Source organism: Salpingoeca rosetta (genome assembly GCF_000188695.1).
Source record: "Salpingoeca rosetta unplaced genomic scaffold supercont1.7, whole genome shotgun sequence".
NCBI classification, from domain to species: domain Eukaryota; class Choanoflagellata; order Craspedida; family Salpingoecidae; genus Salpingoeca; species Salpingoeca rosetta.
In genome coordinates, this window is record NW_004754927.1 from 624,178 (window position 1) to 637,586 (window position 13,409).

General features: G+C 55.5%; 3 protein-coding genes across 3 annotated transcripts; 1 reads left to right on the forward strand and 2 right to left on the reverse strand.

Moving 5' to 3' along the window:
• Positions 1-241: 241 nt before the first annotated feature.
• Positions 242-1,582, reverse strand: PTSG_03171 (uncharacterized protein; the record flags this gene model as incomplete). Its single annotated transcript, XM_004995700.1, has 2 exons — positions 242-898; positions 1,097-1,582. 2 exons carry the CDS (start codon positions 1,580-1,582, stop codon positions 242-244), a joined length of 1,143 nt encoding a protein of 380 aa, XP_004995757.1.
• A 313-nt stretch (positions 1,583-1,895) lies between these two features.
• On the forward strand, positions 1,896-8,972 carry PTSG_03172 (uncharacterized protein; the record flags this gene model as incomplete). Its single annotated transcript, XM_004995701.1, has 4 exons — positions 1,896-2,099; positions 2,696-5,751; positions 6,006-6,206; positions 6,514-8,972. The coding sequence occupies exons 2-4, from the start codon at positions 2,700-2,702 to the stop codon at positions 8,970-8,972; spliced, it is 5,712 nt and encodes a 1,903-aa protein (XP_004995758.1). The 5' UTR covers positions 1,896-2,099; positions 2,696-2,699.
• Positions 8,973-9,206: 234 nt separating this feature from the next.
• Positions 9,207-13,310, reverse strand: PTSG_03173 (xaa-Pro dipeptidase; the record flags this gene model as incomplete). The annotated part of the gene is made up of 15 exons (XM_004995702.1): positions 9,207-9,575; positions 9,796-9,891; positions 10,080-10,190; positions 10,364-10,428; positions 10,661-10,784; positions 10,980-11,071; positions 11,282-11,414; positions 11,565-11,711; positions 11,905-11,961; positions 12,073-12,211; positions 12,390-12,451; positions 12,624-12,695; positions 12,886-12,997; positions 13,175-13,233; positions 13,284-13,310. 15 exons carry the CDS (start codon positions 13,308-13,310, stop codon positions 9,474-9,476), a joined length of 1,398 nt encoding a protein of 465 aa, XP_004995759.1. The 3' UTR covers positions 9,207-9,473.
• Positions 13,311-13,409: the final 99 nt, after the last annotated feature.

Below are 13,409 nucleotides of genomic sequence, written 5' to 3' on the forward strand. Positions count from 1 at the left end.
CGTACACACACACACACACACACACACACACACACACACACACACACACACACACACACACACGCAAACAAAACGCAACACCACACAGCACAATAATGAACCAACGCACCCACTTCACACACACACGCGCGCGCGCGAAAACGCACGCCTTCACCCAGCAAAGAACAACACAAGGCAATTACGTCGACTTGGTGGCGTCCTTGCCATTGTTGTTGTTGTTGTTGTTGTTGTTGTTGTTGTCTCAGTTGCAGTCTTGAATAAACGACTTGACAATGGAGCCGATATCAAGCGGAAACTCCTCGTACGAGCGCAGGGCCCCTCGGGTTTCAACAACACGCAGCTTGCTGTCGCCTGCCGCCACAGCTTCGTGGAGCGGCTGCAGGTCTGCGCGAGAGGTCTCTGGCGCACCATATCCCATGACTACAAGGGTGGGCACGCGGCATCCACCGCGAAGCAGCGCTGCAAGCTCGTCGCGGCTGGCGACAGGATCGGCCTTGCCCACCAGGAAGGCACACTTGCCCAGGATGGGGCCTTCCTTTGCGAATGCTTGGTTCCGTGTGATGACGTCGTCCGTGATGGCCTCCGGGTTCTCAAACACGTGCGAGTGAAGCTGCTTCTTGATGTGCTCCCGCGAGGTGAACATGTTGTGGATGGCATCTCCCACGTACGGGAGCTGGTACAGCTTCCAGATGGCCGAGCTTGCGTAGTCCAGCAGCATGCTCTCCCGCGTCTTGCCTTTGCTCTCCAAGTCGAATTTGACGGTTGGTAGTGGTCCTCGGAAGGTTGGATTGAGGAGGACGAGGCACGAGAACAGCTCAGGGTTTTGTTGGGCGGTGCGTAGCGCAGTGATGGCGGCGTGCCCGGTGGCCACCACCGCCACCCCCTTTGTCGACGGCGGCTGCAGTTGTGGTTGTTGTTGTTGTGGTGGTGGTGGTGGTGGTTGTTGTTGTTGCTGTTGTTGCTGTTGTTGTTGTTGTTGCTGTTGTTGTTGCTGTTGTTGCTGTTGTTGTTGTTGCTGTTGTTGCTGTTGCTGTTGCTGCTGTGAGGTGTTTCCACTGTTTGCATCTGCGGCCATTGCTTGGCCGTAGCGCGCCACCATGGTGGTGAGGCCGCTATCGATGAGCTGTGTGTTGTAGTGTGTGGGTCGGAGGGTTTGCTTGTTGAGGCCATAGGACGGAACCTCCGTGACGCCAAAGTTTGAAAAGGACGCCTCGGCCATGGGGAAGAAGATGGTACGTGAGGAAACGAAGCTTGGCGGCGCAATAAACAGGACTGGCTGTTGCAGGCGCGTGCCTGCAGCAGAGCCCTCTTCCGCTGGCAACGTAAACTGGTCCACCGTGAGGTCAAAGTACAGGTGGCTGAACCCGCCTGCTTGCAGGTTGTAGTCCGGCATTCTCGGCGCAGACCAGTCCACGGCGAAGCGCTGGTGGCTTGCCCGCGGGTGGCGTGCCAGGAACGCGTCTATCCGCGCCTCATGCTCGTTGAGCCGCTCGCGTTCCTCCTGCGCCTTGACCCCCGCATACACCACCGCCACCCCGCCACCAACAACACCAGCACCCAACAGCCGCAACAACACGCCCATCACGACACCACAAACCGCAGCGTGCACAGTCCAAACAAAAAATCGAAAAACGCGATGATTCTCCCGCTCACGTCATTCCTGGAAAATTATGTAAAATGCCACAAATTTTCTGTCTTCACCTTGCACGCCACATGCGCACAACATGAAAGCACAAAACAAGCAAACCAATCGCTGTGCTGCCTGCTGCGGCAGTGTGTCAGAGAACAACAGAACAACACCTCTGCTCGCGTGGCGAGCACGCGTGGCGCGCTTCGACCACAACAACAACAAAGAAAAAATTACATACACATGTATTTTTGTTGATTTGAGCAAGCGACAAAACAAGCACGAGCTTATTAAACTTGTGTTGCTGCAGTCAAGCGCCGACAGCGCGCGTGCCACTCGTCGACAACTTGCCAAGCACGTGACCACTCCTCAACTTCACGTCACTACGGCAGCAACGATTCAACTCCTACAGTAACGAATTCGACAGCGGCGCGAATGTGCGGCTGCGCCCAGGCGGCTTCTTCCTCCCCAGGTGAGGTGTTGGCGAGGCAGGTTGAAGGGATGGTGCTGGGGATTGGAAGGAGAGGCGGGTGAATTGTGAAGCAACTCGTGTAGGGAATCTCGTATCCTCTCGACAATGTGCCGTGCTTGTCCCTGTGTGTTGTCGTGTCACCTCCTTTTCTCTCGTCCACATTGGACAACTTTTATCGGCTCTCTCTGTCTATCTGTCTGTCTGTCTGTCTGTCTCTCTGTCTCTCTCTCTCTCTCTCTATCTCTCTCTGTCTCTCTCTGTCTCTCTCTATCTCTCTCTCTGTCTGTCTGTCTCTCTCTCTCTCTCTCTCTCTCTCTGTCTCTGTCTCTCTCTCTCTGTCTCTCTCTCTCTATCTCTCTCTCTCTCTCTCTCTCTCTCTGTCTCTGTCTCTCTCTCTCTGTCTCTCTCTCTCTATCTCTCTCTCTCTCTCTCTCTCTGTCTCTCTCTCTCTGTCTCTCTCTCTCTCTCTCTTCCCCCCTTCCTCCCCCACTTCCCCGCCATTACCTCACCCCACTCACATGCACACACGCAACATACGACGTCTGCTCCACCACTCTCCATCCACACACTCTTCATCCACACACATACTTCATAAGCGACATGACATGCGTTCTCCCTTCGACGTTTGGGGAAGAGCTTGGACAAGAGGAAGAAGATGAGGCTTTGGACTTGAGTACCGTCGACAATAGTCGTTGGGCTGTCGACAGTCGCAGCCCTCTCTTCCCTGGCCTCTCACCAGCTGTACTTCCTTCACCCATCACATCCAAAGATCCCAGCTGCCATCAACAGCAGCAACGACAGCAACACGTTCGCTTGGCGACGCACAATGCCGCCCCAATGCACCCGCCATCCCCCAGCTTCTCCTGTCTGTTCGACACTCGTCCATCCACACGAGGCAGCAAAAGCGTCCGCGCTCCAACGACTGCTCCTGCATGCCTCGCTTGCAGATCGACAAAACCCAAGCGCACGGCTTCCGCAGCCAAGGGCACTCTTCAATCTTCGCCACGCCCTTCCTTGCTCGGGCACAACGTTGTTCTTCCCAACAGGCGCAATAAGCGCCGTTACAACCGCATGCTCTGTGTCAAGGCCACGCCGGCGTCTTCACCATCGCCACTACCAGCACCACCAAGGCGCCCCCGCCCCTCGCACAAGCGACGGCGGCGACGACGGCGGCACCTTCTCAAGCCGTTGCTTCGACACAGCAACCATACGTGCACTTCCGACGCCGACGACGAAGCATCTGATGACGCTGAAGATTCCCACGACGCCCCGTTCACAGTCGCAAGCTGCACACCGCCTGGCACGAAGCAAGCACAAGCCCGTCCCACCGAAAGCGATGGGCTGCCCTCGCCCGTCGATGGTGGCCCGTCTTCAACCACAAACCATTCGACGACACACCAGCAGCCGACGACCAACCACGGAGCAGAACCCAACCACAACGGCAGCATCGACAGCGGCACCAAGCTTGGCAACACGCCAGCAGCGTCCCCCGCCTCTTCTTCGTCCTCGTCCTCTTCCTCAAACGAGGGCTCGAGTACCAGCAGCAGCAGCAGCGACAGCAGCAGCAGCAGCAGCAGCAACAGCAGCAGTAGCAGCAGCGACATCAGCGACATCAGCGACAGTAGCAACAGCAGCGACAGTAGCAACAGTAGCGACATCAGCGACAGTGACAATGACAATGATAGCAGCAGTCACAGCAGTGGGAGTAATAGCACGAGCAGCAGCTCGAACAGCTCGAGCTCAGAAGACAAGAGCGGCGGCGGCAGCAGCAGCAGCACCACCACCAGCAGCAGTGGCAGTAGCGACAGTGGCAGCAGCAGCAGTAGTAATCACAGTGGCAGCAGCACCAGCAGCAGCTCAGACAGCTCAAGCTCAGACATCAACGACAATAACGACAATAACAACAATACCAACAACAATAACAGCAACAACAGAACCACTACCACCACCATCACTAACAACAACAGCAACAGCAGCAGCAACAATAGCATCATCAGCATCAGCAGTGACAGCAGTCACAACAGCAGCAGTCATGGGGATGTGCAACATGTTGTCGCAGGTACTGGTGCCCCAACGTCTACACCGCCCAGCAGCAAGACCGACACGCTTCTTCGTGGGCACAGTCACAACTCTAGTCGCACCAACTTTAGCGTGCCACCCGTCCGAGGGACCCCGGACCAGGTGCTGACCGGAACAGCGCCCGCAATCAGCGTGAGCAGAGACGGTTCCTCCACTGCGCATGCTCAACGGGCGCAGTTGTCAAGCCAATCCATCTACATCACCTCATCTGTCTCATCCACCGCAGCTGCAGCATCTACAACAGCAGCGGTGTTGTCTGCTGCGTCTACAACACAATTCTCGCTCGCTCACCCCCCAGCCCACCACAACCAACTCCAGCAAAATCCTTTACCGTCACAGCAGCAACAACAACACCAGCACCAGCACCAACACCACCAGCAGCAGCAGCAACAGCACCAGCAGCACCAACAGCACCAACAGCAGCAACAGTGGCGGCGGCTTCGGTGGCAACAACAGTGGCGGCAGTGGCAACACGTGCAGCACCTACAATATCAACAGCAACAAAAGGAGGTTCGGGCCACCTTTCTACGGGACTACAGGGCTTGGCAGCAAGCGAGGCTTCGCCGTCGGCTTAAGCCACGTCGGCTGATTGCGCGCACGAGCGACGAGTCGATACCAGGTTCACCTAAAACCCCAAAATGCAAGAGAGGCACGTCACGCCTTCCCGACCTGAAGCGGCTGCCCCTGCTCCTGCAAGCATGTGCATTGCGTTTATCAGGCCCAAGCAGGCCACCGCAAGCGTTTCAGCGCTATCTTGAGCTCTCAGACCGCGCCTTTCGGCACACTGCAAAGGGCAGGGATGAGCAGATCCAAGTGGGCTCACAGAAGCGGAAGAAGCGGGGAGCGAAGCGGGGCAAAGCGAACAAGAGATGCAAACCCAACAGCAGGCGTGGTGGTGGTCATGATGATGGTGGTAGTGATGATGATGATGATGATGATGATGATGATGATGATGATGATGATGATGATGATGATGATGATGATGATGATGATGATGATGATGATGGTCATCGTGGTCGTAGGGACAGTCACGTTGGAGACATTTTTGACCCTACGGCTCCTTCTGCAGCCTCGGTCACGGCCACCACCGCCATCTCCAGCAAACACCACAACACCAATACTGATGGCCAGAACAGCGACAGCGGTGGTGATCGGAGCAGTGCTGCTCGTGACTGGCGCCACCCGACAGAACGCGAGCAGGCTCTGATGGACACGATTGCGAAAGACTGCCAGCTCACGTTGACATCGCGGCAAGTGGATTTCGACCAATCCGCGCGCTTACATGAGATGCAGCGGTTGAGGATTGAGGCATTCAGGCGATGGCACGAGGCAACCGTTGCAAACCCGGCCGCCCCTTGCTTTGCGCACGACAGCTGGGTGCAATCGCTCGCCTTGACAGATGCCCCTGAAAACGAGCGGACCCGAAACTTGACGCAGCTGCTTCAGCTGGTGTGGCTGAGGATACACACCGGCCAAGCCGCAATTCGCCGGCATGACCCGAGTGGGGACCACGTTCGCAAAGTGGATGGCATCATCACGTGCCTTCAGAAACTGCTTGCCAGAGCACGTGAAGGTGTGTGTGTGTTTTGTCTGCTGCATGTGATGTGTGTTGTGAGTGTGTTGTGTGCTTTGTCTGCTGCATGTGACGTGTGTTGTGAGTGTGTGTACATTAGCTGGTGATGTGTGGATGTGGAGACGCGCGCGTGTGTGTATTGTCACACGTTAATTAGCTGATCTCATCACATCTCTCATGCCTCCAAACACACACACACACACACACACACACACAACTGCGGGCCGAATCTTATGTTCTGTACACGCGAACAGTGCCTGTTCCACCTTCTGAGCACACGACAGACGGCGAGGGATTCTTTCTCTGCCATCAATGTGGCCTCTGGCGAGCAACAAAGAAAGCCACTGCGCCCATTTGCGCGCCATGCAGCTCCTTCACCTTCAAGCATTTCAAGCTCTTCCGGCAGAACTTTCCCGAGCTAACTCTGCTTCACGAATTGCCACTGTTCATTTGGGGTAAGTTGTCAGACGCCGTGCACCTGTATTGATTGTGCACACATACACGGTCGTGTACAATCGCGTAACAACACCCACCCTTCACACACACACACACCCTTCACACACACACACACACACACACACCCTTCACACACACACACACACACACACGCACACACACACACATACACACACACACCCTCTCTCCCGCACCCTTACTCTCACACCCTTGAACTCACACACACTCTGTCTCCACTTGCACGCAATTCCCGACACACACATACACTAACACACACGCTTGCGCTTTCTCTGTTTCGTTCTACAGACGCAATGTCTCGGTTTTACGAGCCTGGTGCGGTTGGGTGTCCCTGCCCCAGTGGCCCGTCTTGCGATTGTGCTTGCAGCCTGATCACGGACGCTTGCAGCGTTTGCCGATTTCTGCGCGGATTTGCAATCAGCATCATCTACAACTCATGGCCTGCGATGATGAGGCCTCTGTCACGCCCAGTGCGGCCGTTCACGACGAAAGATCTTGACGGCTTGGATCTTCGTGTGGTGTACAACCCGCACAGGGATGGAAAACCACCAGTCCTCAAGTCTTTACCCAAACAACGCGAATGGCATGCGGAGCGGTACCGCGAGAAGGCGCGTACAACGGCGCGCAGTGCAGAGGTTGATGATATACTGCAGCTGCTTTACATCATGAAAGGAGAGCCGCCGCCATCACCACCACCACCACCACCACCACCACAACAACAACAACAACAACAACAACAACAACAACAACAACAACAACAACAACAACAACAACAACAACAACAACAACAACAACAACAACAACAACAACAACAACAGCAGCAGCAGCAGCAGCAGCAGCGTCCCGAAAGGGGTCGTGTGTTGCTTGATGAAAACGTGGCAAACGCGCTGTTTGCCGGCGGAGGCTCTGCACCACCCCCAGTCTCTGGTACTTCCCCGGACGCCGCAAAAATTGCTACCTCAACAGCGGCTGCCACTGAACACGTTGCGGCCTCTGATGCGACGCCTGCTTCTGTTGAACAGGATGCTGACTCTTCGCTCGCGCCTCGCCACATCAATACGTTGCCGGCGTTTGTGCTTCCCAAGGGTCGGCGCCCGCCCTTGTGGAGTTCGGCAAACCACTCTTCGTCGACGCTGCCATCACGCTCGTGCACACGACAGCAGGGAACGACGCAGCTGCCGCCACCCGCAAGGAACCCGCCACAGTCGACACCAACCACACAAGCGCCAAGGATGCCAGCACCAACTACACAAGCGCCATGGATGCCAGCACCAACCACACAAGCGCCATGGATGCCAGCACCAACTACACAAGCGCCAAGGATGCCAGCACCAACTACACAAGCGCCATGGATGCCAGCGCCAACCACACAAGCGCCAAGGATGCCAGCACCAAACACGCGCCCGCCACAAGCGTTGCCAGCACCAACCACACAAGCCCCACATGCGTTGGTGTCTCCACAACAGGGCCCACTCGCACGTCAGCAGGTGCAGCCTCTTGTTGAACAGCAGCACGTGCTGGACATGCGCGAAGTGGAGAGGCAGCGCCAGTACCAGATTGAATTGGAGAAGCGGGGCAAGGAGAATTACAGGCGAGCGGTGTATTTCGATCAGGTGCGGAGGGGTCTAAAGGAAGCAAGCCTCGCGTTGAAGATCATACGACGGAGGAAGCGCGCATCGCGCACCAAGCAATCGCGTGAGCACCACCGGCACGCTGACTCCGCAGAAGCTGTCTTTATCGATGACGACGACGACGACGACGACGATGATGACGACGATGATGATACCGTCACAGACGAGGAGGGGGAGGATGGTTGCAAGGGTGATGACAATGACGAAGAGGAAGAAGAAGAAGAAGAAGAAGAAGAAGAAGAAGAAGAAGGGGAGAGTCATGACGATGACAGCAGCAGTGATGGTGATAGACAGGAAGGGAATGGAACCGGTGGCGGGCAAGAGCACGTGTCGCGACGGTTGCACTTGGCATTTGATGATCTGCCCCCTAACCAGGAGAGACCGCACATGCGGCTACTGAACCTGTGGTTGAAGCACGTGCTTGTCGAGCAGCAGCGCTACGTTCGAGGTGAGAAGAAGCTGCTGAGGGAGACCCTGAAGGACATTGTACGGAGCAAAGGTCGACTGCGCCAAGTGCGAGCGCAGCACCAGGAGTTACTCAAGGAACGCCGGGCAGCGTATGAGCGGCTCCGGCACATCAGAAACGTGTTATTCTACCGGAACCAACTGTTCAAGGGCAGGAGTGATGATGGTGATGATTCAGAGCAGGGACGAGCAGCATCGCAGCCGCAGAGCGCACAGCAACAAACACAAGCACAACAAGAACAGCCGGAGAACCCACCGCAGCAGCAACAGCAACAACAACAACAACAACAACAACAACAACAACAACAACAACAACAACAACAACAACAACAACAACAACAACAACAGCAGCAGCAGCAGCATCTGCTACCACATGATTTTCAGCCATGTCCGCGCTATCCCCTTCAGCAAGAGCAACAACAGCAGCAACAGCGCCAATATCGACAACAAGTTGGCGGGATTCTCGAGCGCTTGAGAAGACACACGCTGCCGCCCCCATACCAGGAGCAGCTGCAAGCGATACTCCACTTTTGGGCTCACAATCCACAGCTGACCCTGCACCACCAAAGTCAGGTTCAAGCGATGCTTCTGTTCTTGAATCAACAGGAGAAGCAGGAAAGACAACCGCAGCAGAAGCAGCAGCAGAAGTAGGAGGAGCCAGCAACAGAACAGCCTTCACAAGGGAGCTCGTGACTGCATGGCCAGGCATGGCGTTGCTTCTCGGCCTTCCTTTTGTGTGTCTGTTCGGCATGTCTGTGCCGATTCGCTTCACGAACACTCAACATGTAACAGATCATCAAAGCCAAGCTCACGTGAAGCAATAAACGAAGTCCCTCAGTCCAACCCATGTGAGTCCAACCCATGTGGCTCAACGACAAATGTAAACACAGTATTTGTTTGTTTATTGGAGGGCGAGAACGGTTGCAGACAACAAGTCAACGCAGATCACTTGTGTGCTGGTCACCGACAGGTGCAGCTGTCACGAAACAGAGAAGCGTCGTGGGGAACACGACAAAAGTGTCACACAACGAGCGGGGGTGAAACAGCAACACTCGACATCACGCGAGGGAAACAAAACAGCCTTCGCAAACGGTGTGCATGAGAGTGTGTGTGTGTCTGTGTGTGTGACGAGGTGCTTGGACACGTCAGCGATTACTGCTTGGTGGCGGCGCCCCACATGTCGAAGTTGCGGCAGAGCTCAGGCTTGGCGTCGCGTGCAGGAGGCCATGCACCACCAGCCATCACGCTCTCAAGCTAATAAGAGACGGAGGCGAAGGGGGGGGGGGACAGAGCGAGCGTTGGTTTAAGCAGGGAAACCAGGGGAGTATGGTGGGAGAGGTGGTGAGGTGTGTTCTGAAATGCAAACATGTAGATCTCACAACCACAATGACCATATCCACGCTGTTAACACACACACACACACACTTATTGACACATTGACACACACAACGTGCACACACACGCACACACTTACCTCCTCGATGGTGCGTGGGACGGAGGACATGTTGTCGATGCCCGTGGCGGTGACGATGACGTTGTCCTCAAGGCGAACACCACCCCATCCGCGGAACTAAAGCCAGCACCCAATTGAAGAACAAGTGAGGCGGATGGCGAGGCTTACACACACGTGGCACACACACGTGGCACACACACACACACACACACACACACACACACACACACACAACACACACACACGCACACACACACACACACACACACACGCATATGCATACACATATCAGCAAAGGGCCCGACCTGGTTGAGGCGCTCGACGTTGACAAACTTGCTGAGTGTCGGGTCGGCGATGATCTTGTCCATCTCGGAATCAATGAAGTACATGCCGGGCTCAACTGTCAGCACCATGTTCTGTTCGGACGCCGTGGGTTAGCAAGGAGTGCGCACACGTTAGCCATTCGCGCAGGTGCAGACACGTGCGTGTACGAGAGATTGCGTCGAGCAAAGCAAACCCAAGCCAACAAAAACACAAATTAACGTCACGTTGTGCAATGTTTTGTTACAGGCCACTCGCACTGCCGTACCTCCTTCAGTTCGCGGGCTGTACGAACACTGCGGAGGCCAGGCTTGTCAATGCGCTCAGGGTACCCTGTGATCCGAGGAAGGAGCACGCGGATAAAGCCAACAATTTAACAAGCACATCAACGAATTGATATCAAAAATCAACATACACATCGAGAAACACATCAATACACAATCTATCACCAATACGCAATCAATCATCAATACGTAATCAATCAGCCAAACAAGCGTCAACTTGTCTGCCTGCGCGGGCACAAGACGGCGCACGCATGCAGGCATTGCACAACGGGTGTAAGAACCTGGGAGGTAGCCGCCAACGTCGTGGGTGTCGATGCCCATGAAGTGACCGAGGCCGTGCGGCATGAAGTACCCGCCAAGGTACACCTTCATCATCTCCTCAATGTCGCCGTGCAGCACGCCCAGCTGCAGCAGCAACGCACGCCAGCACGAGCACACAATCATGGCATGAGCACACGCAACAGCAAAGGCGGTTAGAAAAATATGTGTGTGTGTGTGTGTGTGTGTGTGTGTGTGTGTGTGTGTGTGTGTGTGTGTGTGTGTGTGTGTGTGTGCGAATACGGGTGACGGCCACGGCCGCTTGTCCACAAGGCACAGCACCTCAATGAGGGCCTCGAGGATGCGGCGGGACGCGAGAATCTGCATGTCCGTCCACACGACACCAGGCTTCATGGCCTGCTCCACGCTCGTCACTGGCGTGGGCGAGCAACGATTGGCCAAGCGGCAGCCACGGGTGACACACATGGCGGTGAGAAACACATTACAAATCAGCCATAACGCACCAGCACCAGCACCAGCACCAGCAGCAGATGTGCACAGTTGTGTGCTTTGCAAGCAGGAGTTACACGGTATGTTGGGGTGCGTCCAAGCCACAGTGCGAGTTGGTATGCTGCTGTACTCACTGGCGTTGAGGACACCCTGGTAGACAATCTTCTGTTCCTCGGTGAACTTTCCGTTTGCCGGGTAGGAGGTGGTGATGTCACCAGCATAGCAGTGGTACTCGCCACCCATGTCAAGCAGCATGATGTCGCCATCCTGCACACACACACACACACACCACCAGCCGTAGCAAGAGGAGCAAATGTAAGACGCGCACACACACACACACACGCACGTACGCACGTACACACGAACAAGAGTGCGAGCAACAGAAACAGAGGGAGAGCAGAGGATGTGGGTGCGGACCTTGATCTCACGGTCGTTGGGGGCGCCGGCGTGGCCGTAGTGCAGGACAGCAGCGTTGGGCCCGCTGGCACAGATGGGCGTGTACGCAGTGCGGCGGCAGCCACCATGCATGTACACGTGGAACTTGAAAATGGCCTCGAGTTGATACTAACAGTGGCGATGCAGGAACGTGCGTTGGTGTGCGTGCGTGTGTGTGCATGTGCGGATGGCGCGTGTTGTGAGCACTAACAAGTGACGAGTGTGTGCACACATGACGTCTGTGCAAGGGAACAAGCAAGCACGTGTGGAGAGCACGTTGCCGTGTGCGTGGACCAGGTGCTTCATCAGGTGTGCAGCGTACCTCGTACATGCCGGGCTTGATCTGGCGCATGGCTTCGACGTGGCCCTCAGAGGTCATCTGGCACCAATGCAGCAAGGCAACAACAGCGCGTCAGGACGAAGAATGGAGAGATCGCCACAGCACAAGGCAAGCAAACGCAATGCCAGTTTGGGAGTGTGTGCTGTCGACCTGGTTGACGAAGCGAAGGACATCAAGCTCCTCCTTGGTCTTGAACACACGCAGGTCCGCAATCACAGGGTGCAGCGTGTCCTTGTCAACCGTGAACTTGTCCATGCCCTCAAACGACGCCGGCTTCGAGTAAGCGCCGCTGTTGTCAGTTGTTGTGGAAGCAATGACCAAAAAGTGAGTGTTTCGAGCGCAGCAGGAAGATCGCGGCCTGCTAAGCTCCGACACACACTCACTCGCACACACACACACACTCACTCGCACACACACACACACACACACACACACACCACACCACACGTTCGGAGAGGAGAACAAACCTGTCCGTGTTCTTGCCGTAGAGGACGTGCACGGTCTTGGAGGCGTAGTTGTCTTGCATGACCTGATCGCAGTGAAGAGTGGTCACACAGGCAAACACAGTGAGGGAGGGCTTGCAACTTGTGTCATGACATGCACCGCTGCATCAAGCACAGACATGAATCGGCTGCAAGGGGAAAGACATTCGTTTGTGTATTTCACTCCTTTGATTGCAGGCGAGAGATGGATGTCCTCACCTTTGGGATCTCATCGACGTAGTACGCCTCGTCCACACCGTACTTCTTGGCAAACGTGCTTGGCGGCTCAATCTGAAACGACAGCAGCAGTTGTCACAGTAATGGTAGTGGTTGTGGTGATTTTTGGTGGCGGTGGATGTCAATGAATGGTTCAAGGAGACAAGAAGCAGGCAAGCAGGGGCAGGAGGAGCCGGAAGAATGCGCGGGTGCGTGAGAGAACACACAACAAGCGAGCATGTGATGAGCGTGCACTCTGTCTGACCTTGCCCATCCACACGGCGTAGGCCTCAGGGAGACGTGGGATGAAAAGAATGCTCTTCTTGGTGTCAATGTCAATGGCGCCAGCAGTGCCGGCCTCAGCGCATCCGAACGCCCTGTTGTAGTTGCGGCAACACGACACAGCTTAGAAGCAACTCACTAGACGCGTTTGTTTGACGGGTGTTTGACAGGCTGGGGCGAACTGCCTCAGAAAGTGGTACTCTGCTCAAGTTATAAGCACACCAGCTTAACCCCCCACTATTCAAGCACAAGTCACACGCGTTGCTCCATACCAGTGGAAGTAAGACTCTTGGCGGAAGAGGGGCTCGTGGTCCGTATCATTGCGGCACGCCTGTGCAGTTGGAAAGTGAAACGACACAATCACAGAACGTGAGGTGGAACCGGGATCATGCAGATGCGCTTGAGCATGGCGACATGCTTTGAGCATGAGCGGATGCACAAGGCACTGTGTGTGTGTGTTGTGTGTGTGTGTGTGTGTGTGTGTGTGTGTGTGTGTGTGTGTGTGTG